This window comes from Coregonus clupeaformis, unplaced genomic scaffold (assembly GCF_020615455.1).
Source record: "Coregonus clupeaformis isolate EN_2021a unplaced genomic scaffold, ASM2061545v1 scaf1432, whole genome shotgun sequence".
Lineage (NCBI taxonomy): Eukaryota > Metazoa > Chordata > Actinopteri > Salmoniformes > Salmonidae > Coregonus > Coregonus clupeaformis.
The window spans coordinates 1-23,997 of NW_025534886.1; the positions used below are offsets into that span (position 1 = coordinate 1).

At 47.2% G+C, this 23,997-nt stretch overlaps 1 gene segment (V, D, J or C); it reads left to right on the forward strand.

Annotated features, from left to right (window-relative positions):
* The first annotated feature begins 1,557 nt into the window (after positions 1–1,557).
* Positions 1,558–23,810, forward strand: LOC123487046. The segment is given in 2 exon segments: positions 1,558–1,716; positions 23,499–23,810. Coding segments are annotated over 2 exon segments (471 nt in total).
* The last annotated feature ends 187 nt before the right edge of the window (positions 23,811–23,997 follow it).

The window sequence follows — 23,997 nt, forward strand, 5'->3', positions numbered from 1 at the left end:
CTGGACCTCGCTGGCTTCTAACTCTATTGCATCTATGTGTGAATGGAATGGATGATTCTACTGTTGGAAGTGGTAATTTCCCAATTTCGTGTACCATGAACTTTGATGTTACTACTCCAGAAAGGGTACCGTTCAGATGATGGTGCTTTCATAATGCAGATTGGGAAAATTTGGTGATCATTACTTAAATGTTGGACAGTTGTCTTTAGAGAGGCTGGTTGATGTATGTGCTTTCTCTGTGACATCACTGATTTTGAGTGCTACAAATGTGTATGTACCAGAGAGTGAAGTGGGTGAGAAAAGGAAGGTGTTTCCATGGTGGACTGAAGAGTGCACTGCGGCTATTAGAGAAAGAAATAGGGCTTACAGAGTGTTGCGTAGGTTCTATGACTCCTAAGAATCTAATTGATTTCCAAAGAAAGAGAGCTTTAGTACGTAGGGTCATTAAGTCTGTCAAGAGAAATGCATGGAGGCAGTTCTGCTCTACAATAGGCAGGGGTACTGAGCTGGGGGATGTATGGTCTATGTTGAAGAAGATGACCGGAAGAAGCAAGTCCACTCGAATTCCAGTTTTGGTTGTGGGTCCAAAAATGATAAAGAAAAACTGACTTGTTGGGGAAGACATTTGCTAGTGTACATAGTGGGGTCACTTTGGATGAAGTATAAAAGCAACGTAGGTGTGAGATTTGAAATGCTCATGTTAATGTGTATAAGAAAAGGGATACTGTTGACTCTTCTTTGGATGCTGATTTTACCATACATGACATGCGTTCAGTCTTAATAGGCTGTGGATATACAACTCCAGGTCATGATCAGTCGTGCTTTGTAATGTTTAAGCATATACCTGATGAGGTAATGTAGTGTATCTGTTTACTGCATGTCTTTGTAGACTTAGGGGCAGTTTGCCAGACACATTAAGCTTAGTCCTGGACTGAAAAGCAAACTCAATTTGATTATCTTCATTGAAGAGCTTCATCTGTGTCCAGGACATGGGGCGGCGCACAATTGGCCCAGCGTCGTCCAAGTTAGGGGAGGGTTTGGCCGGCAGGGATGGCGTTTGCAATGCCAGGGTTGTGGGTTCGATTCCCATGGGGGGCCAGTATGAAAAAAATAATGTATGCACTCACTAACTGTAAGTCGCTCTGGATAAGAGCGTCTGCTAAATGACTAAAATGTAAATGTAAAAATGAAACCCCCTCCTAGTGTTTTGTTGCTCTTGGTGTGCTAAACTGTAGAGCATGAATGTAACATACATTTTTCTGATGAATTGTTTGTCTTTATCTTTATAGATGAAGTGTTTTGTTGTTGTCGGTTGTTCTCAGTACAGTAGCTAGTTGTTTATCCTGTGTGTATTACCTCTCCTCTCCTCTCCTCTCCTAATATATTTCATTATACAATAGTAGTAGTAGCTGACTCTCCTCTAACATCTCTCCTCTTCTCCAGCTCTTCCCTCTGTCAGGCACACAGTGTCTCTGCTCCCTCCTGTCCACTGAGTAACTCTCTGGGTACTCGGCCAAACTGGCCTGCCTGCTGAGTGTCTACTCCCACCAGGGGGAGATGGTGAGCTGGGAGGTGGACGGGGCGGAAGTCAAGGATAGGGTCCTGACCACCACAGAAGAAGATAAGGGCGGCCACTTCAGCCGCAGTAGCACCCTGACCCTGAGCAAGGCACGCTGGGAAGATGGAGAGGTGTACACCTGCACGACGACGACACCAGTGATTCAGCCGTCAATATAGTGTCTAGAGACCGGAGAAGCCATTGTAGGGTTCTAGAGAATCCCCACATGGTGCTAGTTCTGGAAACATTAGTGTTTTAGAGCTGAATGTTACAGTATAATAGTGAATAATATCAGTAGTGCTGTGTGCTAAATGAACTATTTTGAGATTATGTTGTACATGTCTTCTTGCCTCTGAGTTCAAATAAAGCTTGTTTTGATTAGAAAATAACCCAATAACTGATTTAATCATGATTCCAGTGATCACTATCGCATGAATAGGCAGAACACTTCATACTAATTTACATCAATCAGCTTATTTTATAATTTCAGCATTGTAGCATATAGCTACTGTCACGCCCTGACTCAGAGGACTCGTATTTGTTGAGTGAGGGTGTGTATTTTCTGTGTAGTATGTTCTTTGTTGTATTTTCTAGGTTTAGATCTAGATCGTATAGATCTATGTTGGCCTGTGTGGTTCCCAATCAGAGGCAGCTGTCGCTCGTTGTCTCTGATTGGGGACCATACTTAGGCAGCCTATTGGCACTAGTGGGCTGTGGGATCTTGTTCCGTGTTAGGTATGTTGTTTGTTCTACCTTGGACTTCACGTTTCGTTTGTTTATTGTTTGATGAATATCACGTATATTAAGCAATTGTTATGAATAAAATATTTACATTAATATACATTATACTTTTGTGTAGATTAAATAATTGTTCAACAACAAATTCTGAAACTGTTAACCTTGAAAGCAGAAAGCAAGTGTCCAGATGAAGCTGGTGATAAAAGTGATGGTTGTTGTGGGTTCTGTTGTCATGAAGGACAGCTCTCAGTCATGAAGTGTTTAACTCACAGGGATATAAACACTCCCAGAGTACTGAAGCATGTGCTGCCAATACAAAGTGTCTTATATGTAAATATTCTTCTAGGACAGTCAGACTTTATTAGTAAATGTTGTGTGATGTGATGTAGAAACATGATACCTATGTAATCACTGATATCATTTCTGATATAAGTGCTGAATGGGGACTGATATATTGCTTCTTCAAGCTCTTCCAAAAGTTCTGTGCGATCCTCCATTGCATATTTACTCTAAACATATTCCATGTCCATCCTTTTTTTCTAGTCCATCATCTTCAACTTCACCAGATCTTCCAGAAGATAGCTCAATTGGTAGAGCACGGCGCTTGTAACGGCGTGCGCTTGTAACGCCAGGGTAGTGGGTTCGATACGTAAAAATGTATGCACACGTCTGCTAAATGGCATATTATATTATTATTATATTATTATAATCCCTCACTATATATTTATTCAGAATATGTTTCCCTTTCTTCCTTTTTCTCTTGTCCTCCATCTTCCCATCCGACAGAATGTCAACCCCTCGTCCTCCTCCACACTAGTTCAAAAAAACTGGGAGTTGAAGGGATCTGTGTGAACAGAAGCATTTTAAAGGTTGAGGCTGATTGTCCAGCCAATCATGGCCTTGATTGGTTAACAAGCCTCATCTGGGCTCAATCAAATGCTGGGAAGGTTCTGGAAAGTTCCAATCAGGCCTTTTGCTTGAATAGTCTTCCTGGAAATCAGACGTATTAATAAATCTTGTGTGAAGTAATGTAGATTCACGATAGCTATGTAATCACTGATATCGTTTCTGATATAAGTGATGAATGGGGACTGATATAATGATTATAGGCATCTACAAATGGAGCATATTGTTATTAATGTGTTATTAGACCAGGCAGTCTCTGTTTTCTGTCTCCCTCCAGTGGTCAGGGTCAGTAACTGCAGTCTGTGTGTGGATCGTGTGATGCCACTGAATGACAGCTCTAAAGGGGAATTCTCCAGATCTCTGACGTCTCCAGTCTCTTGCTTCACCTGCTGCTCTCTGGAACTACCACAGTGGTGTGAGGGAGGATATATGGGTAATGTTTGTGGTCTATATTGTATGTGTTTGAATCATGTTAATTAAATTCTAGCTATTCAAAACACAGGTCATCTTTAGGGGTTTTAATGATTGCACATCATCTCTATTCAGATTGGATGATGGTTTTCCTTGAGTTACTCAACAGAGTCAACATGTAGTTAATGGTCAGGAGAAACATTTCGTGATCAGTTATGATCTAAGGTCTTCTAGACATGGCTCGAGTTTGACTCTATTGTTGTTCAGCTCTACTACACACTGTGTCATTGTACTGGATCATCTCCTCCCCTCAGCACCTACAGTAGGTCCCAGCTGTAGCAGTACAGTCACTGTGCAGTCTGACTGAGGGAGGTTTTTGTACGGCTCTGTACCACTGTGTGAACACATCTTTACTATTGATGTAGTGCCAACTCTGACAGTAGTAATCTCCTGCATCTTCAGCCTGGACTCCACTGATGGTCAGAGTGAAGTCACTATGAGTTCCACTACCACTGAATCTAGATGGAGTCCCAGACTGAAGTGTTTTAGCATAGTAAATAAGGAGTTTAGGAGCTCCTCCAGGTTTCTGTTGGTACCAGGCTAGGTGGGGATTAGAGCCTCCTGCACCATACACATCACTGCTGGTTTTACAGTTCAGAGAGACTGTCTGTCCTGGGATAACAGCTTTTACTGCAGGGGTCTGAGTTACAGTGACCTGGCCTCTGGATTCTGAAACAGAGATGGCATGTAGAAATAGCATTCAATTGTTAATACATTTTTCCATATAGCATATGAAATTAAACTGTAATGAGGTTATATAGCCTGATATTGCAATTGTCCGGGTAGTTTTCTGTAAAATATATTACAGAGGGCAAATATCCAGATAAAGATGGTGATAAAAGTCATGGTTGTTGTGGGTTCTGTTGTCATGAAGGACAGCTCTCAGTCATGAAGTGTTAAACTCACAGGGCTATAAACACTCCCAGACCACTGAAGCATGTTCTGTCTATGCAGAGCATCATCACTATGCAAATAATCTTCTGGTCTTCTCCCCATCCACCATTATTCAGTAGTGTCCTACATGTAAGTAGTCTTCCTGGACAGTCAGAATGATGTGATGTAGAAACATGATATCTATGTAATCACTGAAATGGTTTCTGATATAAGTGCTGAATGGGGACTGATATAATGACTATAGACATCTACAAGTGGAGCATAACGTTATTACTGCTTTTAGACCAGATAGTATCTGCTTTCTGTAGCAGTACAGTCACTGTGCAGTCTGACTGAGGGAGGTTTTTGTACAGCTCTGTATCACTGTGTGAACACAAATGTACTATTTGGATAGTGGAAACTCTGACAGTAGTAATCTCCTGCATCTTCAGCCTGGACTCCACTGATGGTCAGAGTGAAGTCACTATGATATCCACTACCACTGAATCTAGATGGAGTCCCAGACTGAAGTGTTGTAGCATAGTAAATAAGGAGTTTAGGAGCTCCTCCAGGTTTCTGTTGATACCAGGCTAGATAGTTTTTGCTATAGACATCACTGCTGGTTTTACAGTTCAGAGATACTGTCTGTCCTGGGAGAACAGCTTTCACTGCAGGGGTCTGAGTTACAGTGACCTGGCCTCTCAATTCTGAAAAAGAGATGTCATGTAGAAATAGCATTCAATTGTTAGTACATTTTTCCATGTAGCATATGAAATTAAGCTGTAATGAGGTTATATAGCCTAATATTGCAATTGTCCCAGACTGAAGTGTTTTAGCATAGTAAATAAGGCGTTTACTAGTATTATACTCTATTGTATAATACTAGTGCTTTATTACCATCAGTCCCTATTGTATTTTACTAGTACTTCAATACTATCAGTCCCTATTGTATTATACTAGTACTTCAGTACTATCAGTCCCTATTGTATTACACTAGTACTTCAGTACTCTCAGTCCCTATTGTACTGTTGACCATGATGTCCTTCTGGACAGACTGGAGAGGTGGGTTGGCCTCTCCGGTCCAGTTCTGAATTGGTTGAGGACCTATTTAACCTGTCGAGAGTTTTAGACACCCTTGGTGACCATAATTAAGAGAAAATACAAATCACAGGTGGCATTCTACAAGGTTCGATTTTGGTTTCAGTACTGTTCAGTTTACATATGTTACCATATGGAACCGTTATCAGGAAGCACCACATTGATTTTCACTGCTGCGCAGCGATGCACAACTTTACATTTCTGTGGCACCAGAGGATTTCAACTCCATGGATAAATTATTAGACTTTATTAGTTATTTAAATACTTGGATGGCTCACAACTTCCTCCAGCTACATCAAGACAAGACGGAGTGTCACGTTCGTTGAGAGACAGGTCAGACCAAGGTGCAGCGTGGTATGCGTACATGTTTATTAGAATGAATAAACACTAGACAAAACAACAAAAGCAACGTAACGCGAAGCTCAACAGTGGCTACACACAACAAGCCAAACACGAGTCAAGATCCCACAACTAAGGTAGGCAACCAGGCTACCTAAGTATGATCCCCAATCAGAGACAACGATCGACAGCTGCCTCTGATTGGGAACCACACCCGGCCAGTATAGATCTAAACATACTAGATCTCCACATAGAATGACACATTACATAGATACTCACACCCTGACCAAACCAACTAGCGAACTCTATGTCAGGGCTTGACAGTACCTCCCCCCCCAAAGGTGCGTACTCCTGCCGCACCAACCTGACTCATTAGGGGAGGGTCCGGTTGGGCATTCAGCCTCGGAGGCGGCTCCGGCTCCGGGCGTGACGACCTCTCCCTCTTTGCCTCCCCGTTGCACCCCTGGTCTGGTCTGGACTTCGGCGCGATCCTTCCCCTCTCCTTCCTCCCACGATGCACCAAGCCCTGTCTGGACCCTGGTGTGGGAGGCCCCGAACCTGGAGAGGGGCTGACATCTGGGCCTGGAGTGGAGCCGCTGACCGGAGCTGAACTGGACCCCGGTGGAGCGGACTGCTCTGGCTCCGGAGTGGAGCCGCTGACCGGAGCTGGACTAGGCACCGGTGGAGCGGACTGCTCTGGCTCCGGAGTGGATCCGCTGACCGGAGCTGAACTGTACCCCGGTGGAGCGGACTGCTCTGGCACTGGACTGGAGCAGATGATCAGAGCTGGACTGGGCCCCGGTGGAGCGGACTGCTCTGGAACTGGAGTGGAGAAGCTGACCGGGCTGCGGACACGCACCACTGGTCTGGTGCGAGGAACAGGCATGGGCCGCACCGGGCTGGGAACACGCACCACTGGTCTGGTGCAAGGAGCAGGCACGGGCCGTGCCGGACTGGAGACGCGCACCACTGGTTTGGTGCGAGGAGCAGGGACAGGCTGTGCCGGACTGGGAACACGCACCACTGGTCTGGTGCGAGGAGCAGGCACCGGGCGTACCGGGCTGGCGACACGCACCACTGGTTTGGTGCGAGGAGCAGGCACGGGCTGTGCCGGACTGGGTACACACACCACTGGTTTGGTGCAGGGAGCAGGTACGGGCTGTGCCGGACTGGGAACACGCACCACTGGTCTGGTGCGAGGAGCAGGCACGGGCCGTGCCGGACTGGATACACGCACCACTGGTTTGGTGCAGGGAGCAGGTACGGGTCGTACTGGACTGGATACACGCACCAATGGTTTGGTGCGGGGAGCAGGTACGGGGCGTACCAGGCTGGGGAGGCGCACTGGTGACACAGTGCGTAGAACCGGAGCACGATATACTGGACCGTGGAGGCGTACTGGAGGTCTGGAGTGTACAGCTGGCACAACCCGTCCTGGATGCCCACATTCGCACGACACGTGCGGGGCACTGGCACAGGACACATTGGGCTGTGAATGCACACTGGTGACACAGTGCGTATCTCCGCATACCTTGGTTCCTCAATGAACGCACACTCCTTTTTTTGCCTGACCAGCTCCTCTCTCCATGTATCCACTACTTCCTTCTCCCTACAGGCCTCCTGCAGCGCCTCCTCTTGTAGGGAGCTCTCATGCTCTATTCTCACTATCAGCCCCCGTAATGTGGTGGCCTCCTCTCTTAAACTGCAGATCCGCAGGTCTTGGAGGACCTCTAAAATAGCGGCCTCCTCCTCTACAGTCAGCACTTTCACGGCCTCCTGCTGCCTCGTCGTCCACCCCGTTTGCCCCCCCAAAAAATGTATTGGGGCTGCTTCTCAGGCTTTCTTCGTGACCAAGTCTTTTTAAGTCGCCATTTCTCCTCCCTTGCTGCCTCTGTCTGCTCCCAAGGAAGGCGATCCATCCCAGCATGGATCTCTTCCCATGTCCATGAAACCTTACCATTTAATATCTCCTCCCAAGTCCATGATTTCTGCTTCTCCTGGGCACGCTGCTTGGTCCTTGTTTGGTGGGATCTTCTGTTACGTTCATTGAGAGACGGGTCAGACCAAGGTGCAGCGTGGTATGCGTACATGTTTATTAGAATGAATAAACACTAGACAAAACAACAAAAGCAACGTAACGCGAAGCTCAACAGTGGCTACACACAACAAGCCAAACACGAGTCAAGATCCCACAACTAAGGTAGGCAACCAGGCTACCTAAGTATGATCCCCAATCAGAGACAACGATCGACAGCTGCCTCTGATTGGGAACCACACCTGGCCAATATAGATCTAAACATACTAGATCTCCACATAGAATTACACATTACATAGATACTCACACCCTGACCAAACCAACTAGTGAACTCTATGTCAGGGCGTGACATGGAGGTACTTGTTGTTGGAGCCAAATAACAGAGAGAGAATCTAGTCACACATTTTAATTAACGGGCAATAAAGATAAAACACCAGGTAAAAAAACCTAGGTGTTATTTTAGATTCTGAATAAAATTTTGATTCACACATTAGGAATGTGACCAAAATAGCTTTTTACCACCTGAGGAACATTGCCAAGATGCGGCCGTTTCGCTCTCAGACTGATACAGAGAGACTCATCAATGCTTTCAATACAAGCAGGCTTGACTGCTGTGATGCTCTCCTGTCTGGTCTACCCATGAAAGCCATTGGTCAACTGCAAAACATACAGCATGCTGCAGCACGGGTACTGATCAAGACCAGATGTAGAGTACACATTACAGCGCTTTAAAGATCTCTGCACTGGCTGCCTGTGAGTTTTATAATTAATTTTAAGATTGTTTTTTAAATCAATCCACGATTGTGCACCCCAATACATGTCAGACATGCTTTTAAGTTATGTTCCCAGTAGGTCCCTCAGGTCCTCTGGCAGTGGCCTTTTAACTATCCCAAAGCCTAGGACGAAGAGACATTGAGAGGCAGCCTTTAGTTATTATGCCCCCAGTCTCAGGTATAGCCTGCCAGAGAACCCGAGGGGGCCGAAAATGTGGAAATATTTAAAAGAGATCTTAAAACATATCTAGTAGTAGTTGTTGTTGTAGTAGTAGTAGTAGTAGTAGTAGTAGTAGTTGTTGTTGTTTTAGTTGTAGTAGTAGTAGTAGTAATAGTAGTAGCCGACCCTCTCCTCTCTTCTTCTCCCCTCTCTTCTCCTCTCCTCCTCTCCTCAGTAGTTGTAGTAGTTGTAGTAGTAATAGTAGTAATAGTAGTAGTAGTTGTAGTAGTAGTTGTTGTTGTTGTAGTAGTAGTAGTAGTAGTAGTAGTAGTAGTAGTAGTAGTAGTAGTAGTAGTAGTAGTAGTAGTAGTAGTAGTAGTTGTTGTTGTTGTTTTTGTTGTTGTAGTAGTAGTAGTAGTAATAGTAGTAGTTGATGACCCTCTCCACTCCTCTTCTCCCCTCTCCTCTCCTACTATAGAGTTGTGGTAGCTGACCCGCCTCTCTCCTCCAGCTAGTCTCCCTGTCAGGAGGAGGAGGAGGAGGAGGAGGAGGAGGAGGAGGAGGAGGAGTAGTAGTACCACCTTGAAAGCAAGTGTCCAGATGGTGATAAAAGTCATGGTTGTTGTGGGTTCTGTTGTCATGAAGGACAGCTCTCAGTCATCAAGTGTTAAACTCACAGCGCTATAAACACTCTTAGAGCAGATGCATTATGCAAATGAGTGTTTCAAATCTATTTCGGTTTCCAAGTAGGCTCCCATCATAAGAATATAATTATCTTGCATAAGTTTGCTTTTCTAATAATAGTAATTAGGTGGGTGCTTATATTTGTCCTATTTCACACATGTGTATTATACGGGGATTGGATATGTTTTTTGGGTGGGATATCCCAACTCCCCCTGAGACATCCTCAGAGAGTGGGGTCACGGCCAGCATCTGCCATTATAAACGGCGACCCTGGAGCAATTAGGGTTAAGTGCCTTGCTAAAGGGCACATCGACAGATGTTTCGCCATGTCGTCCTGGGGATTTGAACTAGCAGCCTTTTGGTAACTAGGCCAACGCTCTAACATCAAACAGCAACTTTTACTCAAATAACTTATGTATGGCAACTTTTATGTCACACCACCATTTATTTTTATTCTGATGATGATCAGACATAATTAACTGTCTGTTCACTCATGCTTGGTCTCTTATGTAAGTTCCTCTAATCAGTTAGTGAACACTTCTCTAAACTAAAGCTGGTAGGATTCCTCTGGTAGTGTTGTCTGTCTGTGACTGTTAAATCTGAGATCAACATCTTTAATAAAGGAATATAAAACATGGATCACTATCAGTACTGCTGCTGCTGTTGTCTTTCATATGGACAATATGGAGGAATACTAGCAACACTGGAGCTAATGCTGGACAGTACTTACAGACTAGGAGAACATCTGATACACAGAGGAAGGAAAAAATACTAATATCTGGTTTTAAGATACAAATCATATTTGTATTATCTAGAAACAGCTTATATAAAGTGTTTGTTCTACCTGGAAGATGTTAAAGTGTATTTGTGTTGATTATGATTCTGTATGAGTGATCTTCACTGTAACAGCTGCAGCATCACAACACAGAGAGGTTTTTGTACGATCAGTAATAGGGATTATATCACTGTGGTACACTTTTGGTAGCGGCACCAGACTAGATGTTGGAAGTAAGTAACAAGCTCACTTGATATTTCTTTCTGATTACACTTATTAAGTATGTTATTCTTACACTCTGTCTATGAAAATATTGCGATTTTAGATTTTCAAAATGTTTTAATTGCTTTTGACTGACCCTTCGTTCTAATAAAATGTTATTGAATCGAAATGTTAAATTGTAGGTTTATTTTTGTCTGATTTGTATGATTGCAGACTATAACTCTTAATTTTGGTAGGATCACTATTTAATAGCATTGGATATAGTAGTCATTATTGTTGTATTGAGTTCATGGTAGCCTTCACTGTTAGTGTGAAGACAAAGGGTCTCAGTTATGTTTGTAACCAACTTCATGAACTAACATGGTTGATATGTGATTAAAACTAATTTATGCTCAGATTTTGCAAATACTATGAATATGAGAAGGCTATTCTGATCAGATCAATTCCTAAATAATATCTGTATGACATGTATAACTGACGCTGTATGACATGTAACTCTACTTACTTAATACTTGTTCGGTTCATTATTCTGCTTTATCATATTACAGTTTGTTTTATCCACATCTTTTACCAATCTAACTTTTGCATTAATATTTAGAAGGCATTTCCAAATCACTTTATTTTGATTTGTCCTTTGCTGAAGATAAGCTCTTGGTGAATTCACCTTATAGCCAGTGGGATAACCACTTTACAATATGTTTTTTTTTTCTTTCTTTGGGGTGGGGTAAGGGGGGGTAGAAGGATTACTTTATCCTATCCCAGGTATTCCTTAAAGAGGTGGGGTTGGTGAGTGACTCCGCTGTCCTGGCGTCGTGAGGGAGCTTGTTCCACCATTGGGGTGCCAGAGCAGCGAACAGTTTTGACTGGGCTGAGCGGGAACTGTGCTTCCGCAGAGGTAGGGGGGCCAGCAGGCCAGAGGTGGATGAACGCAATGCCCTCGTTTGGTTGTAGGGACTGATCAGAGCCTGAAGGTACGGAGGTGCCGTTCCCCTCACAGCTCCGTAGGCAAGCACCATGGTCTTGTAACAGATGCAAGCTTCAACTGGAAGCCAGTGGAGTGCGCGGAGGAGCAGGGTGACGTGAGAGAACTTGGGAAGGTTGAACACCAGACGGGCTGCGGCATTCTGGATGAGTTGTAGGGGTTTAATGGCACAGGCAGGGAGCCCAGCCAACAGCGAGTTGCAGTAATCCAGACGGGAGATGACAAGTGCCTGGATTAGGACCTGTGCCGCTTCCTGTGTAAGGCAGGGTCTTACTCTCCGAATGTTGTAGAGCATGAACCTACAGGATCGGCTCACCGCCTTGATGTTAGTGGAGAACGACAGGGTTTTGCCAAGGCTCTTTGCACTCTGGGAGGAGGACAAAACGGAGTTGTCAACCGTGATGGTGAGATCATGGAACGGGCAGTCCTTCTCCGGCAGGAAGAGCAGCTCAGTCTTGCCGAGGTTCAGCTTGAGGTGGTGATCCGTCATCCACACTGATATGTCTGCCAGACATGCAGAGATGTGATTCGCCACCTGGTTATCAGAAGGGGGAAAAGAGAAGATTAGTTGTGTGTCATCTGCGTAGCAATGATAGGAGAGGCCATGTGAGGACATGACAGAGCCAAGTGACTTGGTGATTAGCGAGAATAGGAGAGGGCCTAGAACTGAGCCCTGGGGGACACCATGGTGAGAGCACGTGGTGCGGAGACAGATTCTCGCCACGCCACTTGGTAGGAGCGACCTGTCAGGTAGGACGCAATCCAAGAGTGAGCCATCGCCGGAGATGCCCAACTCGGAGAGGGTGGAGAGGAGGATCTGATGGTTCACAGTATCAAAGGCAGCAGACAGGTCTAGAAGGACAAGAGCAGAGGAGAGAGAGTTAGCTTTAGCAGTGCGGAGAGCCTCCGTGACACAGAGAAGAGCAGTCTCAGTTGAATGACCAGTCTTGAAACCTGACTGGTTTGGATCAAGAAGGTCATTCTGAGAGAGATAGTAAGAGAGTTGGCTAAAGACGGCACGCTCAAGAGTTTTGGAGAGAAAATAAAGAAGGGATACTGGTCTGTAGTTGTTGACATCGGAGGGATCGAGTGTAGGTTTTTTGAGAAGGGGTGCAACTCTCGCTCTCTTGAAGACGGAAGGGACATAGCCAGCGGTCAAGGATGAGTTGATGAGCGAGGTGAGGTAAGGGAGAAGGTTTCCGGAAATGGTCTGGAGAAGAGAGGAGGGGATAGGGTCAAGCGGGCAGGTAATTGGGCGGCTGGCCGTCACAAGTCGCAAGATTTCATCTGGAGAGAGAGGGGAGAAAGAAGTCAAAGCATAGGGTAGGGCAGTGTGAGCAGGACCAGCAGTGTCATTTGACTTAACAAACGAGGATCAGATGTCGTCAACCTTCTTTTCAAAATGGTCATCCACAGAGAGGGAGGAGGGGGGGGGGATGGGGAGGAGGTTTCAGCAGGGAGGAGAAGGTGGCAAAGAGCTTCCTAGGGTTAGAGGCAGATGCTTGGAATTTAGAGTGGTAGAAAGTGGCTTTAGCAGCAGAAACAGAGGAAGAAAATGTAGAGAGGAGGGAGTGAAAAGACGCCAGGTCCACAGGGAGTCTAGTTTTCCTCCATTTCCGCTCGGCTGCCCGGAGCCCTGTTCTGTGAGCTCGCAATGAGTCGTCAAGCCACGGAGCAGGAGGGGAGGACCGAGCCAGCCGGGAGGATAGGGGACATAGAGAGTCAAAGGATGCAGAAAGGGAGGAGAGGAGGGTTGAGGAGGCAGAATCAGGAGATTGGAGGGAGAAGGATTTGAGCAGAGGGAAGAAAATGATGGTAGGATGGAAGAGGATGGAAGAGGAGAGAGTAGCGGGAGAGAAAGAGCGAAGGTTGCGACGGCGCATTACCATCTGAGTAAGGGCAGAGTGAGTAGTGTTGGAGGAGAGCGAGAGAGAAAAGGATACAAAGTAGTGGTCGGAGACATGGAGGGGAGTTGCAGTGAGATTAGTAGAAGAACAGCATCTAGTAAAGATGAGGTCAAGAGTATTGCCTGCCTTGTGAGTAGGGGGGACGGTGAGAGGGTGAGGTCAAAAGAGGAGAGGAGTGGAATGAAGGAGGCAGAGAGAAATGAGTCAAAGGTAGATGTAGGGAGGTTAAAGTCACCCAGAACTGTGAGGGGTGAGCCATCCTCAGGAAAGGAACTTATCAAGGCGTCAAGCTCATTGATGAACTCTCCAAGGGAACCTGGAGGGCGATAAATGATAAGGATGTTAAGCTTGAATGGGCTAGTGACTGTGACAGCATGGAATTCAAATGAGGAGATAGACAGATGGGTCAGGGGAAAAATATACTTGGTTTTAGCCAAGTATGTTAGGAGTTTAGGAGCTCCTCCAGGTTTCTGTTGGTACCAGGCCAACCACTGTCCATTGCTGTCACAGTCAAATATTTTACCTTGAATCCAGAGGGCAAATATCCAGATAAAGATGGTGATAAAAGTCATGGTTGTTGTGGAGTCTGTTGTCATGAAGGACAGCTCTCAGTCATGAAGTGTTAAACTCACAGGGATATCAACACTCCCAGACCACTGAAGCATGTGCTGCCAATGCAAAGTGTCCTCTCTATGCAAATGGGACTCCTGGAGCAAGGCAGATAACGTATGCCTCATTTGGTAATATATGGGATACACACTGAGTGTCCAAGACATTAGGAACGCCTTCCTAATATTGAGTTCCACCCCCTTTTGCCCTCAGGGCAGACTCAATTTGTCGGGTGATGGACTCTATAAGGTGTCGAAAGTGATCCTTCCACAGGGATGCTGGCCCATGTTGACTCCAATGACTCCCACAGCCATGAAGGGATGCACCTGATTGGCAATTTAAACGTTGCTCCACTTTTATCAAGGGCCCAATGTGTGCCATGAAAACACGCCCCACACTACCACAGCACCAACGTTGACACACAGCTTTTTGGATGCATGTACTCATGTGGTTTTGTCCATACCCTAGTCCTCCCATCAGCGTGAAACAGCAGGAACAGGGATTCATCAGATAAAGCAATATTTTTCCAATTCTCCAGTGTCCAGTATTTCCTTTCCATAGCCCACTGCAAACTCAGTTTCTTGTTTTTTTGCTGAAAGAAGTGTAACTTTGTAAGGATGTCGGCTGCCATACCCCATTTGTGTCAAGGTACGATGAGTTGTGCATTCTTTTATGGGTCTTTGGTCACAAATGTTGTACTAGTCTGTCAGTTGACTAACTGTAGCCCGTCTGTTGCTCTGCACAATTCATGTCAGGCTCCTTTGTCCTCTTCCATCAATTACCTGTTTTCGACCACTGGCCTGCCGTTGGCTGAATGTCCTTTGGGTGGTGGACCATTCTTGATACACATGGGAAACTGTTGACTGTGAAAAACCCAGCAGCGTTGCAGTTCTTGACACACAAACCGGCACCTACTACCATACCCTGTTAAAAGGCACTTCAACATCTACACTGATTGAAGTGGATTTATCAAGTGACATCAATAAGCGATCACAGCTTTCACCTGGATTCAACTTGTCAGTATGTCATGGAATGTTCCTAATGTTTTGTGCACTCAGTGTATATCATCCATTGTGTGACTGTTTTCATTTTGAGGTGTTGGTCGGTCAAATAATAAAGGGAACCTATAAAACTCTAGACTGTAGTCCTCGACACCAACACTGGTCTAGTCCTCAACACTATCATTGGTCTAGTCCCGAACACTATCACTGGTCTAGTCCCTAACACTAGCACTGGTCTAGTCCCTAACACTAGCACTGGTCTAGTCCCTAACACTATCACTGTTCTAGTCTCTAACACTATCACTGGTCTAGTCATGAACACTATCACTGGTCTAGTCCTCAACACTATCACTGTTCTAGTCCCTAACACTATCACTGGTCTAGTCCTGAACACTATCACTGGTCTAGTCCTAAGTACTATCACTGGTCTAGTCCTCAACACTATCACTGGTCTAGTCCTGAACACTATCCCTGGTCTAGTCCTGAACACTATCACTGGTCTAGTCCTCAACACTATCACTGGTCTAGTCCTCAGTACTATCACTTGTCTAGTCCTGAACACTATCACTGGTCTAGTCCTCAACACTATCACTGGTCTAATCCTCGGTACTATCACTGGTTTAGTCCTGAACACTATCACTGGTCTAGTCCTCAACACTATCACTGGTCTAGTCCTCAGTACTATCACTGATCTAGTCCTCAACACTATCACTGGTCTAGTCCCTAACACTATCACTGGTCTAGTCTTCAGTACTATCACTGGTCTAGTCCTCAGTACTATCACTGGTCTAGTCCTCAGTACTATCACTGATCTAGTCCTCAACACTATCACTGGTCTAGTCCTCAACACTATCACTGGTCTAGTCCTCAACACTATCACTGGTCTAGTCCTCAACACTATCACTGGTCTAGTCCTCAGTCCTATAAATGGTCTAGTCCTCAGTCCTATCACTGGTCTAGTCCTGAACACTCTCTCTGGTCTAGTCCTCAGTACTATCACTGGTCTAGTCCTCAACACTATCACTGGTCTAGTCCCTAACACTATCACTGGTCTAGTCCTCAACACTATCACTGGTCTAGTCCTCAACACTATCACTGGTCTAGTCCTCAGTCCTATCACTGGTCTAGTCCTCAGTCATATCACTGGTCTAGTCCTGAACACTCTCTCTGGTCTAGTCCTCAGTACTATCACTGGTCTAGTCCTCAACACTATCACTGGTCTAGTCCCTAACACTATCACTGGTCTAGTCCTCCCCCACAGCACCTGCAGCTAAGACTGTCTGAGAGTGGTCTGAGTGGGGAGGGGAAAACGGAAAACTAGCTGTTATTGGCAGAGAGATTTGGAACTCTCTTTGTTATTGGTCTATTAACTAATTTGCTACATGGTAATGTCACCATGGAAAGCCGAACCTCCCTCAAATGCAAACGTGCTAATTAGAAGGTCCTATGTACAGTACATCATCTTTTCAACTAGGAACAATCATGAAATAACACTGATCAATTTTTTTCATACTTTTACAGTGTTAGTTTCATCAGCTGTTGTACAATATTATATAAAACACAAGAAAAACTGAATTTTGACTGCACAGAGCCTTTAATGGATTACTGGTGGTTTTACAGCAGTGGAGAGTAACTGCAGTATGTGACCTGAAAGGACAGCTTTCACTGCAGGATCTGAGTCACAGTGATCTGCCCTCGGGATACTGAGAAAATAATAACACATTGTCAAGATCAGATTCCATTTAAGATCAGTTTTCTTTAACATAATATGCTTTAGAATTCAACAGCAACTTCAACTTGAAAGCAAATGACAAGCATCAAGATGAAGGGATCTATTCAATCCGTATTGCTGAGGTTCAGCGTTACAGCGTGATTGGAATTTAAAGGCAATGTTCCTGTGTTAGCGGAGACTGCATTCACAGTAAATGCTGCATATGGGGTGGCAGGTAGCCTAGCGGTTAAGAGGTCGCTAGTTCGAATCCCTGAGCCGACTAGGTAAAAAATCTGTCGATGTGCCCTTGAGTAAGGCCCTTATTGCTCCTGTAAGTCCCTCTGGATAAGAGCATCTGCTAAGTGAAGTAAATGTAATATGTCAGCTCAATCAAAAATTATCTTGACATTTCTATCCGGTAATCTGTAACACTTCAACGATACAACTTTTATTTCAGATGAAGGGCTCTATTCAATCCGTATTGCTGGAGTTCAGCGCTAAAGCCCAATTGAAATGTAAAGGCTTCAGCGATACAGATTGAATACAGCCCTAACTGTCACTTCACTCATGCTTGGACTCTTATGAAAGTTTCTCAAATCAGTTACTGAACATTTCTCTAAAATATTTGGGTTTGTTTTATACCTTTCTATTTTATAATAAAACTATAATGTTTTTCATTTAATCAAAAAACTATTTCAAATGAAGAATTTAACATTATATTTGGCCAGTATTCATATGTGCTCATGATTTAAACCACAGTCTAAACATTTTTATTATTCAGCTTGCCCAATGGTCAGGAGGTTTTTGTACCAGCAGTTATAGGGGTTGTATCACTGTGGTACACTTTTGGTAGCGGCACCAGACTAGATGTTGGAAGTAAGTTTCTTGATGTTTGTCTGATTCCATTTTTTTCTTAAACTCTTTAATCTCTATTAAAACATTTAGATTTGAGATACTTTACTTTCCAAAAATATTGTTATATTGTCAGGGCGTGTGTAGGTGTGGTGTAAGGAATCAAATGCAGGACGCAGACGGTAGGTTCCAAATGCTGTATTCTGGCCCAAACACAGGCAACAGGACAATTAAGCCCAACAGCTAAACTACGCACGAGGCGAAAAGGCAAATGCGCACAAACAGGTGCGACAAAACGAAGTGGTGCACGAAACAGGTGCAACTGAGCTCCAGCGCAGTGGAGAAAATATGCTCAACCGAGCAAACACAACACTGACGAAAAACAATCATACACAACCCATGACAAACACAACGAGAAACTTATAGGACACTAATTACGTAAAACAGAAACAGGTGTGACACAAACAGACAAAAGCAAACGAACATGAAACATCTATCGGTGGCAGCTAGAATTCTGGAGACGACGAGCGCCGAAGCCTGCCCGAACAAGGAGGAGAGGCAGCCTCGGCCGAAACCGTGACAGTACCCCCCCTTGACGCGCGGCTCCAGACGCGCGCCGACTCCGGCCTCGGGACGGCCAGGGGGACGCGGCGCAGGGCGCGTCAGATGCCCTCCGATGGAACTCCGTCAGGAGCGACGGGTCCAACACGTCTCTCCTCGGCACCCAGCACCGCTCCTCCGGACCGTACCCCTCCCACTCCACTAGATACTGGAGACCCCCCATCCGACGTCTCGAATCCAAGATGGATCTCACGGAGTACGCGGTGCCCCTCGATGTCCAACGGGGCGGAGGAGTCTCCAAGATCTCATCTTCTTGGAGTGGGCCCGCTACCACCGGCCTGAGAAGGGGACACATGGAACGAGGGGTTAATACACTTATACTCCACAGGTAGCTGTAATCTATAACAAACCTCGTTCAACCTCCTCAGGACTTTAAATGGCCTACAAACCGCCGACCCAGTTTCCGACAGGGCAGGCGGAGGGGCAGGTTTCTGGTAGAGAGCCAGACTCGATCACCAGGTGCATACACCGGTGCCTCACTGCGGTGGAGATCAGCGCTCGCCTTCTGACGTCGGAGGGCCCGCTGCAGGTGGACGTGTGCAGCGTTCCAAGTCTCCTCCGAGCGCCGCGCCCACTCATCCACCGCAGGAGCCTCGATCTGGCTCTGCTGCCAGGGTGCCAGAACCGGCTGGTAACCTAACACACATTGAAATGGGGTTAGGTTCGTGGAGGAATGGCGTAGGGAATTCTGGGCCATCTCGGCCCAGGGAACGTACCTAGACCACTCCTCCGGCCGGTCCTGGCAGTATGTTCTGAGAAACCTACCCACATCCTGGTTTACGCGTTCCACCTGCCCATTGCTCTCCGGGTGGTAGCCCGAGGTGAGGCTCACCGAGACCCCCAACCGCTCCATAAACGCTCTCCAGACCCTGGAGGTGAATTGGGACCCCGATCAGCCACAATGTCCTCGGGCACCCCGTAGTGCCGGAACACATGGGTAAACAGTGCCTCGGCAGTTTGCAGGGCCGTAGGAAGACCCGGCATGGGGAGCAAACGACAGGCCTTAGAGAACCGGTCCACAACGACCAAGATGGTGGTATTCCCTTGGGAGAGGGGAAGGTCTGTTATAAAGTCCACCGATAGGTGGGACCATGGCCGTTGTGGAACGGGCAGGGGTAGCAACTTACCCCTAGGTAAATGTCTAGGCGCCTTACACTGGGCGCACACCGAGCAGGAGGAAACATAAACCCTCACATCCCTAGCCAACGTGGGCCACCAGTACTTGGCACTAAGACAGTGCACTGTCCGGCCGATACCCGGATGTCCAGAGGAGGGTGACGTGTGAGCCCAATAGATCAATCGATACCCGAACCTCGAGCGGAACGTACTTCCGACCCTCCGGGCACTGTGATGGACTAGGGTCGGTGCGTAACGCCCGCTCGAGTTCAGCATCGACCTCCCACACTACCGGCGCCACCAGACACGACGCAGGCAGTATGGGAGTGGGCTCCACGGACCTCTCCTCCGCGTCATACCGCCGAGACAGCGCATCTGCCTTGCCATTCTGTGACCCAGGGATGTACGTGATCTTAAACGTAAACCTGGTCAAGAACATACTCCATCTTGCCTGGCGAGGGTTCAGCCTCCTCGCCCGCCCGGATGTACTCCAGGTTACGGTGGTCCGTCAAAATGAGGAAAGGGGTGTTGAGCCCCCTCAAGCCAGTGCCTCCACACCTTTAGAGCCTGTACCACGGCTAACAGCTCCCTGTCCCCCTACGTCATAGTTCCGCTCCGCCGGACTGAGCTTCTTAGAGTAAAAAGCACAGGGCGGAGTTTAGGTGGCGCGCCAGATCGTTGTGAAAGCCACGGCTCCTAAACCGGCCTCCGACGCGTCCACCTCTACTTGGAACGGCAAAGAGGGATCCGGGTGCGCCAGCACCGGGGCCGAGGTAAACAGGTCCTTCAGCCTCCCAAACGCCCTGTCCGCCTCGGCTGACCACTGCAGACGCACCCGGACCCCCCTTCAACAGAGACGTGATGGGAGCTGCCACCTGTCCAAAACCCCGGATAAACCTCCTGTAGTAATTTGCAAACCCCAAAAACTGCTGCACCTCCTTCACAGTGGTTGGTGTTTGCCAATTCACTGCACGGCCGACACTCGATCTACCTCCATCCTCACCCCTGACGCAGACAACTGATAACCCAAAAAGGAGACCGACTCCTGGAAAAACAGACACTTCTCTGCCTTCACATACAGGTCGTGCTCCACCAGCCTCCGCAACACCTTGCGCACCAGGGCTACATGCTCGACACGGGTAGGTGAGTACACGAGAATGTCATCAATGTACACCACCACCCCCTGCCCCTGCATGTCCCTGAAGATCTCATCCACAAATGATTGGAAAACTGATGGAGCGTTCATCAACCCGTATGGCATGACCAGATACTCGTAATGGCCCGAGGTGGTACTAAAGGCTGTTTTCCATTCATCGTTCTCCCTGATGCGCACCAAGTTGTACGCGCTCCTGAGATCTAGTTTCGTGAAGAAACGCGCCCATGCAACGACTCAGTCATGGTCGCAATCAGCGGGAGTGGATAACTATACTTCACCGTAATCTGATTGAGACCACGGTAATCGATGCATGGGCGCAAACCACCATCCTTTTTCTTCACGAAAAAGAAACTCGAGGACGCGGGGAAGTGGACGGCCGTATGTATCCTTGTCTCAGTGATTCGTCTATGTAAATCTCCATAGCTTTCTTCTCCTCCTGAGACAGAGGATACACATGGCTCCGTGGGAGCGCAGCTCCCTGCCTGGAGGTTTATCGCACAATCCCCCTGCCTATGGGGTGGCAACCGCGTCGCCCTCGCCTTACTAAACGCAATAGCCAAATCCCCATACTCAGGTGGAATGTGCAATGCGGGCACCTGGTTTGGACTCTCCACCGAGGTAGCCCCTACGGAAACGCCCAAACATCTACCCACACACTGGGCAGACCACTCCATCAGAGCCCTCTCCTGCCACGAAATCACTGGGTTATGGGTACTCAACCAGGGCATGCCCAGCACCACCGGATACGCAGGAGAGTCAATCAGGAACAGCTGAATCATCTCCTGATGATCCCCCTGCGCACACATCCTAAGTGGCGCCGTGACCTCCCTGATCAAGCCCGTACCCCAACGGACGACTATCTAGGGCGTGAACGGGAAAAGGAACATCAACAGGAATGAGGGGAATCCCTAACGCTAAACAAAACTTTTTATCAATAAAATTCCCAGCTGCGCCTGAATCTACCAGCGCCTTATGCTGGGCATGAGGTGCTACCTGTGGAAAACGTACAGGCATACAAAAATGGGCAACAGAGAGCTCTGGGTGAGTGGGGCGCCTACTCACCTGGAGGGAATCCCCAGTGCGGGACCTGTCGTCATCTCCCCTAGGAGGCCATCCCCAGCACCTAGCCGCGGTGTGTCCTCCCCGACCACAGTTGGTGCAGTGGATGGACCCCCTAGCCTGCCGACTCCTCCTCTCTCTAGCGCCAGCGCCCCGAGCTCCATGGGACAAGGCTCGGAGGCGCTGGAGGGTGGAATGGGACGGACCCTCCGCAAGACGTCCGCGGGTAGCCAGCAGGGTATCCAGCCTGATGGACATATCCACCAGCTGGTCGAAAGTGAGGCTGGTGTCCCTGCAAGCCAGCTCCCGACGGACGTCCTCACGTAGGCTGCATCGGTATAGATCGATGAGGGCCCGATCATTCCACCCTGCATCTGCCGCCAGAGTACGGATTCGAGCGCGAATTCCTGGGCACTTCTCCTCCCCTGTCGGAGGAAGACCAGACGCTCCCCCGCCGCTTTCCCTCCGGGGGATGAGTCAAACACCGCCCTGAAGCGGCGGGAGAACTCGGTGTACGTAATAGTCGTGGCGTCGATCTTCCTCCACTCTGCGTTGGCCCACTCCAACGCTTCCGGCCAGGCAGGAGATCAGGGCGGACACGCTCTCGTGCCCTGACGGTGCCGGGTGCACGGTGGCCAGGTATAGCTCTACCTGGAGCAGGAATCCCTGACACCCAGCCGCTGTCCCGTCGTAAGCCCTCGGGAGAGATAGTCGGACTCCTCGAGGTTCCGGCGCTGGACTGGGCGGGCTGGCCGATGGTGCTGGCAGGGGCGGGTGGTGGTGGAGGCGAACCCCAGCCTCGGAGTGTGGTAATCACCTCCTGCAGGGCGTTCCCCATCTGCAGGAGTTGCTCTTGCTGGTCCCGAACCTGGGCTTCCAGTCTTGTCTGGGCTGCTTCGGCTCCTGCTGATTCCATGACTGGTGTATGATTCTGTCAGGGCGTGTGTAGGTGTGGTGTAAGGAATCAAATGCAGGACGCAGACGGTAGGTTCCAAATGCTGTATTCTGGCCCAAACACAGGCAACAGGACAATTAAGCCCAACAGCTAAACTACGCACGAGGCGAAAGGCAAATGCGCACAAACAGGTGCGACAAAACGAAGTGGTGCACGAAACAGGTGCAACTGAGCTCCAGCGCAGTGGAGAAAATATGCTCAACCGAGCAAACACAACACTGACGAAAAACAATCATACACAACCCATGACAAACACAACGAGAAACTTATAGGACACTAATTACGTAAAACAGAAACAGGTGTGACACAAACAGACAAAAGCAAACGAACATGAAACATCTATCGGTGGCAGCTAGAATTCCGGAGACGACGAGCGCCGAAGCCTGCCCGAACAAGGAGGAGAGGCAGCCTCGGCCGAAACCGTGACATATATATTGATTTTGAAAGAGTCTTCTTTCAACAGTTTATTTAATCAAAATGTTAAATTGCGGGCATTTTTTTGTATGTTTTATTTGTATGATTGCAGACTATATAACTCTTATTCTGGTATGATAACTATAATATTTGTTATTGTAGTCATCAGTGCATTGTGTTCATGATAGCCAGAAAGGGTCTCTGTTATTTGTATCCAACCTCTTGGATTCTGCAAAATACTACAAATATGAGTATTCTGATGAGAAACGATCCTAAAAAAATATATTTATGACAAAGTAATGCTAAAGTTAAACACGTCATACTTGTATGCTTTCTGCTTGTATACTTTATACTTGTAATCTGCTTTCCTATCATAATAATGTTTGTGTTTTCTTCAAGTCTTTTAGCAATCTAATCTAAGTTTTAGAAGTCATTTCCAAAGTACTTTGTTTTGATGTAGTTGATGTGTTATGTTTCTTCCAGGTAACAGTTCCCAAACCCGTCCAGCCCCCCTCTAGTGAGGAGCTGTCCAGTAAGTCAACAGCCACGCTGACGTGTCTGGCCAACAAGGGCTTCCCCTCAGACTGGACCATGAGCTGGAAAGTGGACGGGACCAGCAAGAAGCAGGAGGCCAGTCCCAGGGTCCAGGAGAAGGACGGCCTGTACAGCTGGAGCAGCACACTGACTCTCACTGCCCAGGAGTGGACCAAGGCAGGAGAGGTGACCTGTGAATTCCAGCAGAAATCCCAGACTCCAGTCACAAAGACCCTGAGGAGGGCTGACTGTTCTGGGTAGGACCCCTCAGTCACACAGCCCTGTGGAGAGAGGATGCTGGTTCCTCTGCTTTGACTAGCTTTGTTCTAAAATCAGTAATTCTCTGATTTAGAGATCACCCTGGTGTAGACTAACAGGGGGCTTGGCTTGAATTCATGTGTCAATCCATTCTGTAGATTGAGATTGTGTTAGTTTTAGATTTGATGTG